This window comes from Sus scrofa, chromosome 7 (genome assembly GCF_000003025.6).
Source record: "Sus scrofa isolate TJ Tabasco breed Duroc chromosome 7, Sscrofa11.1, whole genome shotgun sequence".
NCBI lineage: Eukaryota > Metazoa > Chordata > Mammalia > Artiodactyla > Suidae > Sus > Sus scrofa.
The window spans coordinates 100,523,319-100,545,322 of NC_010449.5; the positions used below are offsets into that span (position 1 = coordinate 100,523,319).

Sequence of the window (22,004 nt, forward strand, 5' to 3'; positions counted from 1 at the left end):
AAGCACACCTGGGGCCCTTTTGTGAAAAATGAGACAAAGGATCTGAAACCTCCTGTCTTCAAAGAGACAAGAGAAGTCGGCAGGATCTGGGAGGTTTGTACTGTTGGTTGTTTTAAACCCTCTCTTGCCCAGCTTAGCATCCTTTATGAGTAAACTGGGGCAGCTAAGCTAGAAGCAGCGGTCATGTTCGTACTGGATGCATGGCCACGGAGGGCTCCTGGTGTCTGGGCTGAGAACGGTCAGACGAGCCCAGGATGTGACCGACACTGGACCGAGGGCAGGAGGGTCCTCTCGGATTTCACAGGCCCTCCTGGCTCTGATACTGGCCATTGCTGAAATCCTCCCTTTAACAGGGTCAGTGACCCCTCCACAACTACTTCTCATCACACAGGTGTTCCCTAAGCCCACAGCCACCTGCACAGTGTCTCTTTTGTACAGTTTGAATAAATACCAGCCCCTTCAATTCTCCTTGCCAGCTCCCTTTTCATGTCAGAGATAAAAAAAATTAGGGGTGGCTACCTTCAGTCTGGGTAATAGGCAAGCATTAGGAATAGATTAAATTTAGGCAGTGTATTCTAAGCGTCAAGGTAAATTATATTAGCAGTTTTCTATGAAAACAGACCCTTGGCTAGCTCTATCTTATTTAAGTTTCTTCTAAAACATAATCAAAACATTCCTGGCCAATCATATTGAGTTCCCCAGACAAGCAAGAGGGACGTGAACTTGGCTTCCATCTAGTATCCTGAGATCCCGCCCTCCCTGACCCCGAAATATTCTGATTGTGCTAGAATACTGCTAGACTGTGATCCAGGATCAGACTAAGAAACTTACCTCCAGGTGTGATGGAAATGGGAAACATCTGGCCCGCTGAGCTTTTCCAGGTGTGGCTCTGAACACATCTTATCTCATTCTGCTGATGTGTCTCTGACTTCACCAAATGCCAGCCGTGACAGTGGAGTGTCTGGTGAGGGTACCAACTAAGGCAGGGTACAGTCCTCCTCGGTTATCTTACAGGTATAGTCCTTTGGACAACTCCGCATTGGATCACCTTGCAGCAAGTTACCTGGGGAAGTAGGGCCTCTTCCTCCAGTGTATATGCAATTTACCTCTCTGACCAAAGGACTTAGAATGAATGTGCCCCTGAGGTCCTGCTAGCTCCAAGCTGCCTCCCAGGCAACCCTTTATGGGTGCAAGTAAGGATAACTGATGTTTAGTCTAAGCTCTGTGCCCTAGGAGCTCTGCCTGGCCAGCTGGGTTGGGTGGTCACCAACACGGCCAATGGGAGATAGGCTTGGGCTGTAAGCAAGGGCTCCCTCACCCCTCTGCTCTGCTAGGTCCCCAAATTCTTCATCAAACAGAATTTGAAAATAAAGTGCTTTATTGCCAAGGCTCCCACAGAGCTTCAGGTCAGCTGTCTAGGGGCCAAGACTGAAGTCCCCTACCTTTTGGAGGCTTTGGTGAATAGAGACGTCAGCAAGGAAGTGTTGGGGTGGGGGAGGGAGGGGAGGCAGGAAAGAGGCAAGAGGCGTGAGAGCTGATCCCCTGCATCTCTGAGCTCAGTGCATTCAATGACATCACCTTGGGAGCTTGAAGTGGGCCCCAGTGGGAATGTTTACACCACAGAAATTGCCCAAATGCTACAAACTGGGGCTGCCCCTCCTCCCCCCATGGCCTGGCGAAATGATCTACCTAAGTAGCCTGCACATAACATATCCTCCTGGGCGGGTCCTGAGCTACCCCAAGCTTGACTGCTGTGTCCATTCAGGACTGTGCCATCTCCCAGCCCCGACACACCTTCAACCTGGACAGAACAGAGGTGTGAGCTGGACAAAGAAAGGGACCAGAAGTCGTTGACCGCCCCCACCTGGATCCTGCCATGTCTTGGCTGCCTCAGCACCTCCCTCCACTTACGGCCCCACGCATTGCCTTCAACGAGGGTCCACGGAAGGCAGCTGGGAGCTGAGGAGAACCTTCCCAGCAGGGGGTGAGGCAAGAGGGCCAGGGCCCAGGGCAGCTGTGGGCGGGATGGAAGGACTCGGGACTCCCCAGGGCTCGGGGTCTGAGTGACTCACTGCTCGGCCTGATCGATCCAGGTATGAGTGGAGAGCCCCGCTCGCAGCTGCACACAGAGCCAGGGCAGAAGGGCCCGGCTTAGAGGAGAGGAAGGAAAATGGGTGGCCAGGCTGGGACAGCGCCTCCTAGCGGGCAGGAGAGAGGCCCCCACATACACACATTTCCCAGCACCCTGGGGGGCCTTGGGGGCAGGTTCCTCCTCTCAGCCTGGGCCCTATACCCATCTCAGCCTTCTCCCCTTCCCCAGGGCAACAGCCGAGCTGCTCACCTCCCTGCCTCAGGTTCAAAGGTAGAGGGCCCGGGGCACCAGCCTGGCCTCATCAGACCTGGGCAGAGGCAGGGTGAGGGGGCTGCAAGGAAAGTTCTGGAGCACAGCCGCCCCCTGCCCACTAGTACTCCTTGGCCTCCTGCAGCTGGGCCAGGTACTCCTCCTCAGGAGGGTTGTCCGCGCAGGCCCGGCCATTGTTGGGGGGCCGCACGGCGTGGTAGCGGCTCCAGTCCCCCTTACACAGGAGCCAGGGCAGCGTGTCCACCTTGAAGTGCAGCTCAGGCGAGATGTCGGTGCTGACGAGGTCGGGCGCAGCCGCACCCTTGCCCCGGGTCAGCAGCCGGCTGCCCGCGTCGTAGCAGCAGTGCTGGGCGGCCAGCGTGCTGCTCTGCAGCGACAGCAGAGAGCGCAGGCAGAAGCGGGCCGTGGGCTGGTACACATCCAGGCGCTCCCGCGGGCCGCTGGCGTCCCTCCACCGGAAGCTGCGGCCCTGCCGCTCCTCCGGCAGGCTCACGGCCCTGTACACGACTTCCAGCGGGTACGCGCACGGGCAGCTGGGCAAGTCCCGCAGCACCTGGCTCAGGTACTTGGCTAGGAAGTCACTCTTGCAGTTCAGCCACTTCTCACAGCTGTCCACATCTGCAGAGGGCAGGGGAGTGTGGGAAGGAAACCGGTCAGCCCGCTGGTGGGGTGGGGGCTGGTCAAGGGCCCCCTGCATGGAGGGAGAAGGCCCAGGCCCCACCAGGTGCAAAGGCATGGCCGGTTAGGGCCTTAGGGGCAGGAGGGCCCATGCCAGAGCAGCAGGTAGTCCAACCTGGCCACCACTGTTGATGGATAAGAGCGACCCTGTGCCACCCCCAGCAAGCTGAATCCAAAGGCTGTGGTTCAGAATGGACACTAGCCAGGGGCTGGAGGAGGGGCCTGGGGGCCCTTTGCTGAGCCAGGCCTTGTCCCTTTAGACGCTGGATGGTAGGACAGAGCCTGGGATCCTGGGGGAGGAGCTGGGGTGGTTGGGGGCACAGACAGCACTTTTAGGCTGCTAGTAAGAAAATGCTTCCCTGTTTTAGCCACAGGCCCATTTCTCATTCTTAACTTTGCCTTTGTCAGGCTCTCTCTGTCTCTCTGCACCTCCAGTGGCCCCTCTGTCTATGCTGCCCTCCGCCCCTCTCCCTACCTTGGGAAATGTGGTCTCAGACTCTGGCCACACAGTAAATTGCCCGTGGGGCCCACTCAGCAGTGCTGTGCTTAAGCTGGTCATGTGTGTCTTTCCCCCTAAGACCTAAGCCCCCTGAGGGCAGGGAGAGGGCTTAGTCTTCTGGGAACCCCCCTGCCCCACACAGGGCCAGGTGCACCATCCCGGCTCAGTGGGCTTCGCGGTGTTGAGTATAGACCCATCTTAAAGGGGGCAGCTGCTGGCAGCCACCTGCCTCCTCGTGGGGTGCAGGTGAGCAAGAACACAGATATGGAGCGTGGCTGGTGAAAGCGTGGCCCGCTCCAAGCTGCGGGAGGAGCAGTCCTAGAGCTCTGGTCCTTGACCTATTTCTGACAGCTCCCCAGACAGAGCCTGCCATGAACCTCCTAGAGTGAACAGGGCATTGAAGCCAAAATGTCCCCACCCCATCCTGCTGCCAAGGAGAATATGCCCCAGTGGATGATCTCCAAGTTCAAGGCTCCCATCAAGACTTTCATTTCAGCAGGAATATCGATGTCCCATGGACCTGGCTCGGGGGGGCTCAGAAACACTACGGTTCCCTTCCAACTGGAAGGTGTGTGCTCTGCCTCAGTGGTGGAGGCACGATTCCTGCCCGTGCAGAGGGAGGTTTGCCCCCAATCCCTCAGGGGCAGGGCCTACTCCCCACCCCCCCGACTGACCTGGGCTGAGCATGTCCATAGCATTGTGGGCCAGGGGCTGCCACCCCTCACTGGGGAAGCCCAAGGGGTCCTCATCCTCGGCGCCTTTGGGAAGAGAGGAGGCCAGGCTGGTGGCGCTGTACGCAGGGCACCTCTGCGTCCCGATGGGAAGCCCAGCCCTCACTAGGCACTCGGCGCCCACAGCATCTGGGACAGGCCTGGGACGAGGCAGGACCACCGTGTTTGTAAGCTTCCTGCCTCCCCTCTCCTGAGCCCACCCTGTACAAGGCTTGCAGGCCCACACTCCCAGGGGACCAAGCCCAGTGTGTAAGCCACTCCCTATGCAGGAGCTGGGGCTTGTCTCACCAGGACAGGGGGCAGGTCGCAGGCACGGGACTTGGTAGCAGTGCAGGCGGAGCCGCAGGGCCGAGTCCTCCGCTGGCTGCCGCCGCTGCAGCTCCCAGGGCAGGGAGACCAGGGGCTCCACTCCTCTTGAAGCTCATGGTCTGGGTCAGGGCGGGGAGCCAGGGTGAGTGAGCAGAGCCCACAGGGTGCAGTGGTGCAAATTAGCAAAGGGTACCCTTTCCTCAGGAGGATGTAGCCCGGGCCAGGACTCCCCTAATGGATGGAGCATGGGCTGAATTTCAGGACCACGTGCCCACTCAGCTGGGTACCCCCTGCAGTGAACAGCCGAGCAAATGAAGAGGTGGCAAAACCCCAGCCCTCCACTGCCCACACAGCAATGAAGAGGAAAAGATGGCTGGAAGACAGCTGACTACCATTGGTTCGACCTTGGGCAAGTTCCCCTACAGTTTTTAGGTCAATCAAAACCAAGGTAGGGAGTTCCTGCTGTGGCTCATTAAATAGTAAGGAACCGGACTAGTATCCATGAGGTTGTGGGTTCGATCCCTGGCCTCGCTCAGTGGGTTAAGGATCTGGCATTACCGTGAGCTGTGGTATAGGTTGAAGATGCAGCTCAGATCCTTCATTGCTGTGGCTGTGGTGTAGGCTGGTAGCTGGAGCTCTGATTGGACCCCTAGGCTGGGAACTTCCGTATGCCATGGGTGCGGACCTTTAAAAAAAGCAAAAAAAGAACAAAAAATCAAGGGGGATTTCTCTTACAGTGCAATGGGTTAAGGATCTGGCATTGTCACTGCTGTGGCTTGGGTTTGATCCCTGGCCTGGGAATTTTCACAAGCTGGGGGTGTGGCAACAAAACAAAACAAAACACACACAAAAAACCCCCCCAAGGGTGACAATTCCTCCCTGGCACTGGGATATTAAAGACTGTCCCTGCTGCCCACATTAGTGACCCAGTCCTGGTCTGAGGGACCTGAAATACCCCATGACTGCACCCAAAGCCCTCTGGCTGTGTGGGGCTGAAACCCAGGGCTCTTTGTGGAACCCCCGAAGCAGTGACACACCCACCCGGCTGTCTTCACTTCCCGGCAGGCCGGAGCAGGCTGGGAAAATCAACGGGAGAAAAGCTGAAAGTCATGAAACTTCTGCCTGTTACCTCACACGATTTTGGCGAAATGGGAAAAGCGTGCTGCAACTTATTCTGAACCAATGATGAGAGGCTCTGGGCAGAAGTGCTATAACTCTGTGTGAAACACGTCTGCACCCAGAGAAAACCAGAACTGCAAAATGCAAAAATAAAAATGCACGTCACAGACTGGGGGGCAAGCTTTAGGTACGATTTTATGAACAATCTGCACTGCCATGTTGTTTTCTTTAAAAAAATTCTTTCTTTCTTTGCTTTTTAGGGCCGCACCTGCGGCATATGGAGGTTCCCAGGCTAGGGGTTGAATCAGCTGCAGCTGCCAGCCTACACCACAGCTTCAGCAACACCAGATCCAAGCCGAGTCTGTGACCTATGCCACAGCTCATGACAACACCAGATCCTTAACCCATTAAGCAAGGCCAGGGATCGAACCCACAACCTCATGGTTCCTAGTCGGATTCATTTCCACTGAGCCGCTGTGGGAACTCCAGTACCAGCACTTTAAAAGTATTAACTCACTACTCTCTACACCCAACCCTAGTCAGTAAGGGCTGTGCCCATCTCCATTTTACTGAGGAAAGACCTGAGTCACAGAGAGGTTAAGTAACTTGCCCAAAATCACTCAGCTGGTAAGTACCTCACCCAGGATCCAAATCCACAGTCTGAAAATGAGGTCAGTGTGAGTGGTGCTGTTTATAACATTTCTTAATTTGTTGGAATCTGATAGATAGGAATATATATATTAACAAATTCCTGTTTTGCTTAGAAGGTATCAGGGCTGTTGTGACGGTCAATTTAGGGGGAAAAAAAAAACCTTTGCAAGCCATAAGTAATGTTGTTATTTAGCTGATGATGGCGTTTGCTCAGACCTAAGCCTGACCTCCCAGCTACCTGGGCTCAGGAAGTGCTCGCTCCCGTTTCCACTCAGGACCTCCAGGGGCAGCAGTCGGGGTTGGGGGGCAGCTAAGATGGGGGTGCTCACCATAGCTGTCTGGCTCCTTGAAGGCCCAGTCCCCAGGGGACAGCCAGCCCTGCTCCAGGCCTCCTGTGGCCCCACTGAACCCAGGCTCCTTGTCATCGTCGTCTTCCTCGTCGTCGTCCTCCTGGTCCTCAGTCTCACTGTACTCTGGAGGGTAACCCTCCTCCTCCACTTCCTCCTCTTCCCCTGGTGCTCTGCCCTTGACATTGGTCCTCCCCTCCTCGCCCTCCAGGTAGCCCCAGAATAGGGGCCAGAAGAGTTCCTTGGTGGGCAGCCAGTTGGGGGCGCCCTGGGGCCAGCGATTGCTGGGCTCAGCCATCAGGTCCATCTCCACCTCAGCCTGGGGGTCCTCCACCACCTCGATGGTCACCTGCAGAGGGACAGACACAGGCCAGCCAGTGAGGGAGGGCTCCGAGTGGACTCCAAAGAGAGAGGAGATGATAAGCCTGGGGGGCAGGCACAGGGGGAGGGGCCCAGCCTTTTCCCCAAGGTGGCTGTTCTCTCGGCCCATCCTGTAGGCCTCCCAGAGCCCACGCAGTCACCGCCTAAGGCCTGGCTGTGCAAAAGAAGGACCTGGAGATTCCTCCCTCCCAGATTTAACTGGGGGGAGGTGGGGCCAGGTGTGGTGCTTCTAACATGTGCCAGGGTGGAGACCCACTAGTTTAAGAAAAGCTGGCTCTGTGGCTCAGGTTGCTTCGGAGGCACGGATTTGAATCCTGGCCCCATCTCCATTTTACTGAAGGATCCAGTGTTGCTGATTCAGTTCATGGCCTGAGAATTTCTATATGCTGCAGGTGTGGCCATGAAAAAAAAGAGAGAAGCTGGGTTTGAATTCTAGTTCCAGGGCCACTGACAGCCCTGAACCTCTATTTCCTCATTGGAGGGCAGGAAAATGACACCAGATGACAGCAAATGCCCGCAACAGTCCCAGGGAGGGGCGCCTCTTGCTCACCACATGGTGGACAGGAAATAAGTAAAATGCAATCATTTATGTGAAAGTAAACTCTGAAAACATCAATTTGTCTATTACCAAGTAATATGAGGCCACAGAACAAAACTGGGGGAAAAAAACAGCAAAATACAAAGAAGAAAATGGAAATGCATTAAGTAATTTAAAAAAAAATTTAAGCAATTAAAAAAAAAAAGAGGAGTTCCCGTCGTGGCGCAGTGGTTAACGAATCCGACTACGAACCATGAGGTTGCGGGTTCGGTCCCTGCCCCTTGCTCAGTGGGTTAAGGATCCGGCGTTGCCCTGAGCTGTGGTGTAGGTTGCAGACGCGGCTCGGATCCCGCGTTGCTGTGGCTCTGGCGTAGGCCGGTGGCTACAGCTCCGATTGGACCCCTAGCCTGGGAACCTCCATATGCTGCGGGAGCGGCCCAAGAAATAGCAACAACAACAACAAAAAAGACAAAAGACAAAAAAAAAAAAAAAAAAAAAAAAAAACAAAAAAAAAAAGAAAGAAAATGGAAATCACCCATATTCTACTTCTGACAGATAATATTTTGGTGATTAAACTTCCAAGTTAAAATATATAGACATATATAGAGACATACTCTCTCTCTCACACACTTTTTTTTTCTCTCTCTTTTTAGGGCCCCACCAGCAGCATATGGAAGTTCTAAGACTATGGGTGGAATCAGAGCTACAGCTGCCAGCCTACACCACAGCCACAGCCATGCCAGATCCTTAACTCACTAAGCGAGGTCAGGAATCAAACCCGAGTCCTCATGGATGCTAGTCAGATTTGTTACCACTGAGCCACAACGGAAGCCCTAAACAATTTTAGAATGCTTTGTGTTGTATACTTTTGTGACCTTTTTCTCTTTTGGTGAAAGTGTTTTGTAAGCTGTAGATGGTATACAAAAAGCAGGGATTATTATCATTACGGATTTGGACTGCCAGTGAAGCATGTAAACTGGAATTCCACCAAGCCCTCTGGTTTTCTCTCCCACAAAGCCCCTCCAGCGGGCAGGCCCCCTACCCCACCAGCCCACTCCATTCTTGAGGGGCCTGCAGGAAGGGGTGGGCCTGGGCAGGGATCAGACCTTCAGGCTTTCTCCTGGGCCTCCCCCCTTATTCCAGGGATTCCCTGCAGCCCAAGGAAACTTCTCTGCTGGTTTGGTCCTGACAGCCCCGCCAGGCTGGGCTGTTGGTGCCTTGCTATGGCCTAGGAAACAGCGGCTCTGAGAGTTATTTGCTCCTGGTAAGCAGTGAGAAAGTGGGGGAGCAAGGGAGTTCCTGTCGTGGCTCAGCAGGTTACAAACACGACTGGTATCCATGAGGACGTGGGTTCAATCCCTGGCCTCACTCAGTGGATTGAAGGTCTGGTCTTGCTGTGAGCTGGTTGCAGACACAGCTCAGATCTGGTGTGGCTGTGGCTCTGGCATAGGTCCACAGCTGCAGCTCCGATTTGACCCCTAGCCTGGGAACCTCCAAATGCCACAGGTGTGGCCCTAAAAAGGCCAAAAAAAAAAAAAAAAACAGTGGGGGAGGAAGTGCTTCTCCCCTGCTCCACAGGGGGTGCTCGGGAGTGACCTTCTCTGCTCCCCACAGGACCCCAGCCCTCCAAGGACTACAGGATGGGACGCCTGACCTCAGAGCTGTGCTGTTCAGCCCACTTCCTCTCCAGGAGTCCAGGGCCCAGAGCCCCCTGTACTCTCACCTGGATGTTGGGGTTCGGGGCACTCAAGTCTGTGTTGGCCAATCCCGGCAGCTTCTGCAGCTCCAGCAGCAAGGGAGCATCCTCCAGAGTCCCAGGCAAGGAACTCTGGTCCAGAGTCAGGGCTGCTGGCTCTCTGAGGGCCCGGCACCTGTGTTGGCGTGGCCCTGCCTGGAGGCGGGCTCTGGAGAACAGAGGTGCCCCCTCTTCTCCAGGAGAGCTGGGATCTGGGGAGGCCAAGACCTGTGGGAGAGAGACGGGGAGGGAGCAGTGACTGAGGTCCGGGCCCCTGCGGGCCTGGAAAAGGCTGACGATGGGGTGCAGGGGGAGCCCCGCAGTCAGACCAGGTCGCAAACTCCCCCTGTGACCCTGCACCCAGATGCATCTGCTTTAACACCTCAGGGGGTGGACGGTGTCCACAAAGCGCTTGGGCCAACAACGCCAACGTGAGGCATGAGCAGGAGGGTTAAAATCAGGTTTCTACCCGTGGAGGAAACACAATCCTACTACCTTGTTTCACAGATGAAGAAGCTGAGGCCCCGAGGGGAAGTAAGATGTTTAAGGCAGTGGTTCTGCAGCGCGGTGTGCAGACAGCTGCCCCAGAATCTTCCAGAACCTTTGTCCAAGAGCAGACACCCAGGCCCTCCCGCTCAGGGCAGGAAGGCCCAGGGAGGCCTGCAGGGGAGTGGGCAGCAGGTGCGGGCCTTTCCCGTCAGCACGCTCCCCTGCCCCCTGGCCTTCCCGAGCCGTCTGTCCATGTGGGGGCTGTATTCCCAGGCATGGCTGACCATAGCTACCTTCCTCACCTGCCCCGGCCCCCCGGGCCCAGCCTCATCTCCTGTTCCAGGCTGCTCTTATGTCAATTAATTCCCTCCACCAGCCAGGGCCATGAAGTCCACAGGACCATCCTGGCTTCAGCACAAGTAGCAAGTGGAAGCAGATCCTGGATGTCTCAATTCCTGCTCTGGCTCCGAAAGAGGAGCCCTGGGGCTCGGCACCTACCTCCAGGCGGCAGCCCCCGCCCTGGTCTCTAAACCTGGCCGGAGCTTCCTTGAGAGCCTCAGGGGCCTGGAGCCTGTGGACCCTGCCTCAGCCAGGCCACAGCCTTGACCCCACCGGCCCCCTCATACCTGGAATAGGATGGTATGTGGCTGAAAAACAGGGATCTGGAGTGTCAGGTCAGCTTGGGTTCCAATCCCAGCTCTCTCTCTTGAATTGAACGACTAGGTTGTTCAGTTTGAGGATTTCTCATTAGCAAAATGAAAAGACTAATTGCTGCCTGTCAGAATTTTATGTATCAAACACTTCCACAAAATCCACTGTGTGCCAGGCATTATTCTAGTCATTAGTTTCATCCTCCCAACAACCCTCTGAGGTAAGTGCTAGCTGTCAGTTCCTTTTTTTTTTTTTTTTTTTTTTTTTTGTCTTTTTAGGGCTGCACCTGTGGCATATGGAGGTTCCAAGGCTAGAGGTCGAATCAGAGCTACAGCTGCTGGCTTACAGCACAGCCACAGCAAGGCAGGATCCGAGCCTCATCTGTGACCTGCACCACAGCCACAGCAACGCCGGGTCCTTAACCCACTGAGCGAGGCCAGGGACTGAACCTGCGTCCTCATGGATTATAATCAGATTCATTTCTGCTGAGCCGCAATGGGAATGCCTGTCATTTTCATTTTAATAATGAAAATGAAGGCACAGAAAGCAAGTAACTTGCCTGAGGTCACACAGACATTTAGTGGTAGAAGCAGGATTTGAACCAGGCAGCCTGTGCCCGGAGCCCCTGCTCTTTTTTTTTTTTTTTTTTCTTCTCTTTTTTTGGCTGTGCCTGTGACATTTGAAAATTATTGAGCCAAGGATCCAACTCGACACAGAAGCAACCTAAGTCACTACTGACAATACAGGATCCTTAACCAGCTACACCACAAGGGAACTCCCAGAGCCCATGCTTTTAACCGTGATGCTCTAACTCTACAGGTGAGGAGTTCCCATCGTGGCGCAGTGGTTAACGAATCCGACTAGGAACCATGAGGTTGTGGGTTCGGTCCCTGCCCTTGCTCAGTGGGTTAACGATCCGGTGTTGCCATGAGCTGTGGTGTAGGTTGCAGACGCGGCTCGGATCCCGCGTTGCTGTGGCTCTGGCGTAGGCCGGTGGCTACAGCTCCGATTGGACCCCTAGCCTGGGAACCTCCATATGCCGCGGGAGTGGCCCAAGAAATAGCAAAAAGACAAAAAAAAAAAAACTCTACAGGTGAGAGCGCCAAGAGTCTACTTCATAGATCAGGGGCTGTATCAATTTCTCCCCTTGGACCCCCTCCTTCTATGGTCCCCAGATGCCTGGCTCCAAGGTCCCCGCACTAAATGCTTGATGCCAGGACAGCCATGAGTCCATCTCAGCCAGGGCCTGAAGTCTCCCACTGAGTCAAAGTGTTCTGGTCTAGACAGCCAGGATGGATGAGCAGAGGACTGGCAGATGAGTAACGGAGCAACCCAACTCCTTGGCTGGCCAATCCTAGAGGCCTGGAGCATTCCCAGATGCTGCCTCCCTGAGAGTTCCCACCCACAATTCCACAGAAACCCTAACTGCAATGCTGCTCAGTGGTTCCTCTGTCTGCAGCCTCTGGTCACAGGGACAGGTAGACTTGGGCAGCAGGAGTTCAGGGCCTGCAGCCTTTTTGGCTGATTGACGTGCCCACCCTCATGGGCAGGTGGTTAAGTAGTGGGTTTCTTCTGGGGACATTTGGCAATGACATTTGTTGTTGTCACAGCTGGAGGGAGGTGCTACTGCAATCTAGTGAGTAGAAGCCAGAGATCTTACAGTACATAGTATAGTCCTCACAGCATGGATTATCCAGCCCAGGGTGTCCACAGTGCTGCAGGTAAGAAACCCTGCTCTAGCGTCAGGCCGTCTGGGTCTATAATCCCAGTGGTGGCCTGGCTTCGGACTTGTGGGCACCCTGGAAGGTGACATAACCTCTGTAAAAAGACACAATGATGGGAAAGAGCTGGTGTCCAGCAGGTGTTCCAAGTATCTGTGTCCAGCCCTCCCCGCTCTCTCTGCTCCCTGGTGCCCAATCAGACCAGAGGATGCGGAGAGGCCACAAGAGAGCCTCAACCTCACAGCCACACACGCCACCCTTCCTCTCTTGAAGTCTCCTGCCCTGTGCGCCAGTCCCTGGGGGAACTTGTGGTAGGGAAGGAGATATCTGCTCTTAGTTTGAGTTCCTTGAGAAGCCAACCCTGAGACAAAGATTCAAGGACAAGTGGTTCCTTTGCAAGGTGATCCCTGGAGACATCAGCAGGGTGGGAGAGTGAGTCAGAGAAGGGAGGCCACTAATAAAGAATGCTCCGTGGAAAAAGGAATACTCCTAATAGGTGGTGGGGCTGTAAATTGGTGTAGCCATTATGGAAAACAGTATGGAAGTTCCTTAAAAAATTAAAAATAGGGCTACCATAGGATCCAGCAATCCCACTCCTGGGCATCTATCCCGAGAAAACAATAATTCGAAAAGATACAGTATATTCACGATATATTCACGGTAGCACTATTTACAATAGCCAAGATATGGAAGCAACTCAAATGTCCATTGACAGGAGTTCCCATCTTGGCTCAACAAACCTGACTAGTACCAGGAGGACTTGGGTGTGATCCCTGGCCTCACTTAGTGGGTTAAGGATCAGGTGTTAAGGATGAGCTGTGGTGTAGGTTGCAGATGTGGCTTGGATTTGGCATTGCTGTGGCTGTGCCATAGGCCAGCAGCTACAGCTCCAATTTGACCCCTAGCCTGGGAACTTCCATATGCCATGGGTGCAGCCCTAAAAATAACAAACAAAGACTAAATGTCCATTGACAGATGAATGGATAAAAACGATGTGATTACATATACACAAGGGAATATTACTCAGCCACAAAAAAGAATGAAATAATTCCATTTGCAGCAACATGGATGGACCTAGAGATGATCACACTAAGTAAGTCAAAGAAAAATATCATATGATATCATTTAAATGTGGAATCTAAAATATGGTACAGGAGTTCCCATCGTGGTTCAGTGGTTAACAAATCTGACTAGGAACCATGAGGTTACAGGATCGATCCCTGGCCTCGCTCAGTGGGTTAAGGACCCGGTGTTGCCATGAGCTGTGGTGTAGGTCACAGACGCGACTCAGATACTGAGTTGCTGTGGCTGTGGTGTAGGCTGGTAGCTACAGCTCTGATTAGACCCCTAGCCTGGGAACCTCCATATGCCATGGGTGCGGCCCTAGAAAAGACAAAAAAAAAAAAAAAAAAAAAAAAAAAAAGAGAGAGAGAAATGAACTTATTTACAAAACAGAAACAGACTCACAGAACACAAACTTACAGTTACTAAAGGGCAAAGGGGGAGGGGAGGGACAAATTAGGAGTATAGGATTCACATATACATACTACTATATATAAAGTGGAAAAACAACAAGGACCTACTATATAGCATAGGGAACTATACTCAATATTTTGTAATAACCTATAATGGAAGAGGATCTGGAAAAGAATGGATAAATAGGTATGTGTAGGGAGTTCCCACAGTGGCACAGTGTAAACGAACCCGAATAATATCCATGAGGACATGGGTTCAATCCCTGGCCTCACTCAGCAGGTTAAGGATCTGGCATTGCTGCAAGCTGCGGTGTAGGTCGAGGATTCGGCTCAGATCCAGCATTGCTATGGTTGTGGCATAGGCCAGCAGCTATAGCTCCAATTTGACCCTTAGGCTGGGAACCTCCATATGCCTTGAGTATGGCCCTAAAAAGACAAGAAAAAAGAGGATCACGGGGAGGTCAATGGGGCTGAACTTCACCCTTCTCACTGGTGGGTTCTAACCCAGCCCACCCTGGCACCCCGTGGAGCCCTCAGAGCACACCCTCCAAGCACCAGGGCAACCTCATGCTGCATGTATTTGCACCGGGCTTTACACTGGGTTTATTGCTCCGCTCTTGCCATCCTGAAGGGCTTAGCGAGCCCACATTTTCATTCTTGGGGCCCTGAGAACTATGTAGCCCCAACCCCCTGAATCCTCACAACCACCCTTTCAAGCATCTTCCTCACTTCCTAGATGGGGCAGCCAAGGATCAGAGAGGTGAAGTAACTTGCTCGGGGTTACACAGGGAGCCAGCAGAGCAGGTTTTGAGGCAGGTGTTCTGGCTGGAGAGTCTGTGCTCTTAAATCCTTGTGCTTTCCCAGCTTCAGGCAGGGGCTGCACCCTCTGGTTTGCTGCCTACCACTCTGGGTATGGAAGGTGCTGACTGAATGAAACACTAGAACAGGGAGTTCCTGCTGTGGTGCAACAGATTGAAAATCTGACTGCGGCAGCTCAGGTCGCTGCAGAGGCGCAGGTTTGATCCCTGGCCTGGGCATAGTGGGTTAAAGGATCTGGCATTGCCTGTGGCGTAGGTTGCAGCTGCGGCTCGGATGCAATCCCTGGCCTGGGAACTTCCACATGCGGTGGGTTCTGCCATCAACACACACACACACACACACACACACACACACACACACACGCACGCACACAGACAACCCTTGTAGAACAGAATGTTCGGCTTTTCGCATCCATCCTTCCCTTTCATCCTCAATAACAACCAAGTGAGGTGACAAGGGCAGGAACAAGATTAGAACACAGAGATTCAGTGAGGTTGGGACTTGCCTGGGACCGCTGAGCAGCCAAGCCTCCAAGCCCCTGTTCCTGACCTTCCCTCTCTCCCTCAGCCAGCTTTCTGATGGGTCCTACCTCTCAGAGCAAGATGAATGGTCTGGAGGGAGAACGCAGGTCCAGGTGCAGAGAGGTGCCCAGCTGCAGGCCAGAGGCTTGGCATCACACAGACCTGGGTTCCAGTTCCCCTTCTGTCGCTTACTCACTGGTTCACTGACTCACTGGTTAGGCTAGAAAGACCCCAACCAAAGAAGGCCAACCTTCAGGAAAATAGCCTGTTTCTCAGTACCCCCCACTTGGCAGGTGAGACCTTTCAACCCACCACACCTCCTGCAGTCCAGGCCCTGCTGCCGGGCCACCAGCTGGACCATGGGCCAGGACTAAAGTGTTGCCAGAGTACCGCTGCCCACGTGCACAACACTTCCCCGGGCTGGGAAGCACCTTCCTCTGTGTGGGCCGTCATCTCAGCCCACACCCTCGCCAAGTGCTCCTTCCCTGGCAGCTGACTCCCAGCCGCCACAGCATGAACTTCCCCAGCTCTGCCCCAAGGGGAATCCTTCCTGCTGGTGTACCCAAGACAGGGTTGTGTGGTTCTTGGCTCATTCAGCATCCAACAAACTGTATGGCCCCAGCCCCCACGTGTGCAGCCCCTTCTGTCGGTTGGGCCCCTTCTCACCCAACCGACAGAAGGGGTTCTCTTATGCCCACTCAAATGTAGAAGTAAATTGAGGCTCAGCAATAGGCCTCTACTCACAGTTTTGATGTGTAACGGCTTTAGCTCAAGCACACATCATCCGGACTCCAGAAACAAAGTTTGAGCCGGATGGGACATGGAGATGACTTAGCCCCTCATTTCAAATGTCAGAAAATGGTCCAAAGTGAGTCAGCCATGACTTAATTACCCACTGGGACCAGAACCCCAGGCCCAGGGCTCCAAGTTCTGTTTTTCCTTCATGGCACTAATTTGCTCGAACGTGTTTTTGAGGGCTCTGCCAGGCTCTGTACTAGGGCTGGAGACGTGACTTTGGCTCTGAAATAACTCATCCTCTGAGCTGGTCTTGGGGGGAAGATCTGGCAAACATTCTAAAGATAATTACAGTATAAAGCAAAAGTACCAAAGTATAACATATTTATGCCAAATGAGTGGGAAAAATGCCAATTCAATTAATTAATTTTATTTCCACTGTCATCTCCACGGAGGAGGTGGAACTGGCCAAAGGCTGTTCAGTTCCTCTGGCTTTGTCTTCAGCAGTGGCTCCCAACAACAGGCGGGAATGGGGGTATCCCTCAGGGAATACTGTCTGGCTCTGTCTGCAAGTGGGTGCTGCAGGCATCTACTGGTAGAGGGCAGGGAGGTTGTTAAATGCCCTACAATGCTACAACACACAACAGTAACTGCAGAGGCTGAGAACCTCTGGTTACGGATGTACTCACAACAAGGCCAAAAATTAGATCTTGGGGGAGAGGCTAAAAAAAAAAATAAAAATCTACGTATTATAATGGTTTGCAACCCTCCAAAAGACTGTGGATAGACTTGTCATTTAAATTTCATGAGAGGAGGCACTTAGCATAAAAAATAAGTCTCCTTCAGAGGAAGGGCAGTCATGAAAAAAAGGTGGATAAACGAGTCCACAGAGACCTGAAGTGCAGTGGGGGGTGCGTTCTCCCCATTGCCTCTGGAGGGCCTCAGCAGTCTGGGCGCTAGCAGGGCCACAGGCTGAGCTCTCACTCACTTCCCTGTCTTCTGCACCTGCCACTGGCCCTGCGCTCTGCTCTGCGTGTCCTCATCTGGAACGTGAACCACTCTGGCCTCCTCCTTGAATTGCCCAGAGCATGGGAGGGGCCAAGACCCCTACCACACAGGCCCGCTCCTGCAAACCCTGGAACTAGTCGGGTGGGTTTTGTCCCCCTGGGGACGAATGTCCACTACAGTCCAGGAGGGAATGGCTGGGCTGCTGACCCCTGGTGATGGGGGACGGTGCCTTCTCATCGTGTCTAAACTACTCTTCTGTCTCACTTCTCTGCCTTCAGTCGCATCCAAGAGCTCACTCACAGCCCCCCCACCCCCCCACCCCAAAGCGCTCCTCCACCTCTTACCGACCTCTGCTATGTGTCCAAGTGTGTAATAATATAAAGGTCCTTAGCAGACCTCTCCCACCCAGACAGCTGGAGGCCCCCATTTACTACCTCACCTTGTTTCATTCTTTTTTTGTGTGTGTGTCTTTTTAGGGCCGCACCTGTGGCATATGAAAATTCCCATTCAAGGGGTCTAATCGGAGTTGCAGCCACTGGCCTACATCACAGCCACGGCAACGCCAGATCCAAACCTCGTCTACGACCTACACCACAGCTCACTGCAACACCGGATCCTTAACCCACTGAGAGAGGCCAGGGATTGAACCCACACTCTCATGGATACCAGTCGGGTTCGTTACCGCTGAGCCACAAGAGGACTTCCTACCTCACCTTGTTTCATTTCACACCCCCAAAGGACTCAGATCCTTTGCAGATTTGATTGAAGAGGCTGCACCAGGGGGTCACTTGACCGTCGAACCTCAGCAACTCCCGCCCGTCAATTCGCAAAGAGCAGCGGTCCTCGCCCACCCTTCTGACTCCTCCAGGAGCGCGCACGTGGATGGAACGGCTGCAGGACAGGTGTGCTCGGGCGACGCGACTGCGGGGCCGCAGCACTCGGAGAGGAAACAGGGCGGTTTCCAGAGCGTGTGCACACATCAATTGGCACAAAAGTGAAGTTTCTCCCCAGGGTGGCCCGCTGCACAGCCTGGGAGTGGGGGCTACCGCAGGTCTAGCGCACCTGACCAGTGTTCGGTGCCCCAGGACATCCGGGCCGGCCCCTGCCTCGCACTCGTGGGCCGCCGCTGGCGTCCCAGCCCCGCTCGCGGTGCTGTCAGAGCGCGGGGCCAGGGAAGCAGAAACCTCCGCCAGCCTCGCGTGACTCCCGGGCCGGGGCGCAGGGCCCCGCGGCTTCCGCAGGGGGAGCCCTCGCCCCGCGGCCAGCAGCGCCGTCAGCAGCACCACGCCGAGGAGGAGCCCCGCGCGGCCGGGGAGTCGAGGCATCATCTCCCCCCCGAGGGTGCTCCGCCCGGCACCTTCGCGCCTCCAGGCCCGCTCCGGCGAGTCTGTTCGCGTCGGGCCGCACCTCCTCCCGGGCGGGAGCGGGGACGACGGCGCAGGCCGGGCCGCGCCAGCGCGTGGGGCTCTGAAGGGGCGCCCGGGCGGCCACGGGGGCGCGCGGGGCGGGGGCGCGCGCCTCGCCGACCTCCTGGGCCCCAGCCTGGCGTCGGCGTCCGGGCTGCTCTTCCAGTCAGCGCCCGGGATGTCTCCCTCCCGCCCGGGAGGGGTGGCCCCTCGCGCTCCGGACAAGTCTTGGCCCAGCAGGCGGCTCCCTTTGATCTGGCCGCCTCCCCGCCCTCAGTCCCTGCCACTGTCGCCATCGCAGCCCCGAGCGAATTCCTGTTCGGGGGATTCGCAGCCCGCCGGTCGGCGTTCTGCAGTCCGGTGCTGCGACTTCTGCGGGGTCGTCTTCCCGGCGGGCGAACCGAGGGCGACGCTGGGGCTCATGGATCGTCAAGGGCTTCGCGGGCGAGGGCCGCGAGGCAGCCCGACGCGGGAGCCTTCAGATCTTGGGCAAATGTTTATCTGTGCACCAAGGTAGGTTGGCTTGGGGAGGAAGGCCTGGAGGTAACTCCGCCAACGCTCTTCCAGCTCCCCTGTTGGAGGTGGACACCTGAAAAACACCTGCCCCTCTGCACCCAGTTTCTTCAGGCGTTCTCAGAGCACTTCAGAAGCCAAGCGAAAGTTGAGACGGGTGTAAGGATAGCCACTAGTGGTCAGAAGATCCTACCCTGCCGCTGGGTGTCACCTCCTTTCATCCCGGATAAAACAGTGGGGCCACCAACTCCCTCTAATGAGACACTCGCAGGGATCCTCCTGTGTAGAGGCTGAGCATCATGAAATAAAACCTCAGCTGATGATAACGATCAGGAGGATCTCTGGCAGGGAGGATTTTAGTGGCCTGGGTGGGGACTATTAGGCAACGTCAGCGCCTGTGACACGGGGCAGGTCAGTGAGACATTATTAGGGGTCATATGGAGGAGCCCAAAGGCTGCCTGGTTTCCAGCCTTAGAAACTCTTGGGAGACCCGGGACAGTTCTGAGAAACCACTCCTATCCCCAAGGGCATGGCACAGGACTCTGCAGTGTTTTGAATAGTGCATCACAGGGATTATAAGGTGGGCCACAGGAATTTGAATATTGCTTCTGCCATTTACTAAGGTGATACTGGACAACTTCTTGGACCCCTTGGTGGGTATTTTGTCATCTGTAAAAGTGTGGGGCATGGGGGAGGGGCCACCTACCTCACAGGTGCAAGGAGTAAGTGAGAATCTAAGGACATATATGTGTGTATGTATTTTTTTCTAATTTTCTTTTTTTTGAGGTAGCCCAGGCACATGTAAATTCCTGGGCCAGGGACTGAATGTGAGCCGTCAAGGCTGCCACCTACGCAGCAGCTATGCAATTCTTTAATCCACTATGTCCAGGGATCTAGCCCATGCCTTCCAAGTGACCAGAGCCGCTGCAATTAGAGTCTTAACCTGTACTGCACTACAGGGAGAACGCCTAAAAACACACTTGTTTTAATTGTGCCATTGAATGAGTTTTGACACATTTATACATCCAGGTAACCACCACCTACCTCTTCACTCCAGTCTCTTTTTGTGCACTGCAGAAAAAAATATGCTTCAGTGGACAACAGTGCATTGTCTACCTACAGTTCTTCCTTTTGAGTTACCAGATCTAGTCTTTCACTGTCTTGGGGCCATTTTACAACTTTGTAGCTTGGTAGGTAACTAATAGAGAAGCAAAATAATTATTGTCTATAGAAATGCAAATTTTGTCTTATCCTGTGGGGGTTTGATTGACTGGTCTCCCCCACTATGGAAGAAATCAGTTTTGTCTTCATTTGAACATTCGTTTCACTATTCCTGACCTTTGAAAGTTTGTTTTCCAGTATCTCCTTTGAATTGGTTGTAAAACCCTTACCAGTGTCCTCATTAATAAGTTAAATAAAATGTTTTTTTTTTTCCTTGTCTTTTTAGGGCTGCACCTGAGGCATATGGAAGTTCCCAGGCTAGGGGTCCAATTGGAGCTATAGCTGCTGGCCTACACCACAGCTCATGGCAACGCCAGATCCTTAACCCACCGAGTGAGGCGAGGCCAGGGATTGAACCCATGTCCTCATGTATACTCGTCAGGTTCGCTAACTACCGAGCCGTGACGGGAACTCCAATTAAATGTTTTATTTTTATATCTGTAAGAGTCATGATTTTATTATTTTTGAGGGTTTTTTTGGTTTGTTTTTTTAGGGCCACACCTGCGGTAAACGGCAGTTCCCAGGCTAGGGGTCAAAGAAACTCCTAAAACTTTTCACTAGTTTTCAGTGGACAAGATAAAACCCTCACCACAACAGCAGGCTTCTACCTACCTCCTCCTGGCGAGCCCCACCTCACCACTGTCCCCTTTGCTCACCGATTATCAACCACACTAACTTTCAGACTATCACACGAACACATGACTAAATTCCATGGAAAAGTTTCCTCCATCACCTCCTGTCTAAATGAGACACTGGTTCTAATCTTTTATCCTGCTCTTTACCTTTCCTTCATGGGACTTAGCCATTCTAATGTGATATATATAATTCATGTGCGTATTTGTTTACTAGCAAGCAGGATTTGTAGGTTTTTTTTTTTGTTGTTGTTTTTTTTTTTTTTTTTTTGTCTTTTTGCTATTTCTTTGGGCCGCTCCCGCGGCATATGGAGGTTCCCAGGCTAGGGGTCAAATCGGAGCTGTAGCCACTAGCCTACGCCAGAGCCACAGCAACGCGGGATCCGAGCCGCGTCTGCAACCTACACCACAGCTCACAGCAACACCGGATCGTTAACCCACTGAGCAAGGGCAGGGACCGAACCCGCAACCTCATGGTTCCTAGTCGGATTCGTTAACCACTGTGCCACGACGGGAACTCCTGTAGGGGTTTTTTTGCTATTATTGGTAATGCTCAATGCGCTGCCTGGCATGGAAACAGCACTCAGTATTTATGGGTTGAATGAATAAAGGCAGATACAGCTTTCCGAGTACTTTATTGGAGCAAAACATTCTATTAGCATGGGATGGTTCTTAAGTTATCTCAGGTAGTTCCCCTTCGGCTCTTAACATGCACTCTTGAAATGCATACACCTACCCCAACCCATTATTTATAGCTTGACAGTCATCCCCCAAAGCAAAAAAATAAATCATCTGGCAAAAAAGGAAGAGGGGGGTGGGGGGGTGGGTAAGGGAGAAAAAGAGTGACATTTTAACACATGACTAAATTTTTAAAAATTTTATTCACATTTCCCCTTCTCTCACTTTCTCAGATTATATAAGCATTACAGGACTGTGATAACCATTGCAGCATCTCTTGCAACTCCAGTTTACAGGAATGAAAATAAGACCTCAACTCCCCATAAGCTATTTCTCTATTCTTATTCTCTCTCTCCCCTTCTCTTAATATTAGCGACTTTTATCCAGAGAGGGATCATCAAGATTGTGTGGGCAAGCTGGCTGACACCCTGTGAAGATGCTTTCTGTCATCCAGCCACTCTCGCCTCTGATGTAACAAGACCTAATGTAAGGATGAAGTCAGGTTACTACTCCGACCCAGGACTCAGTCAGGGATGTGTCCCACATGTCCTTGGAAGGCCTGAGCCAAGCAACCAGGCTTTGCCCCAGACACTTGGGAATTGTGCTGAAAAAAAACCAGATTGCATGGGCTGAAGGCTCCCCCTGCATGGAAGGACTCATTTATCCATGCAAATGGCAGCAAGGCAGGCCACTTGGCACAACAGCAGGGTACTGCTCTAATTTTTACCTTTCCTTCAACCTCCCCACAACTGCTCCCAAAGATCAGAGCTTCAGGTATGGCTTCA

At 53.4% G+C, this 22,004-nt stretch overlaps 1 protein-coding gene across 1 annotated transcript; it reads right to left on the minus strand.

The window, feature by feature from the left end:
* On the minus strand, positions 201-18,115 carry ISM2 (isthmin 2). The gene is given in 7 exon segments (XM_021099553.1): positions 201-2,980; positions 4,214-4,297; positions 4,559-4,567; positions 4,570-4,698; positions 6,679-7,045; positions 9,339-9,578; positions 17,954-18,115. Coding segments are annotated over 7 exon segments (1,491 nt in total). The 5' UTR covers positions 18,098-18,115; the 3' UTR covers positions 201-2,462.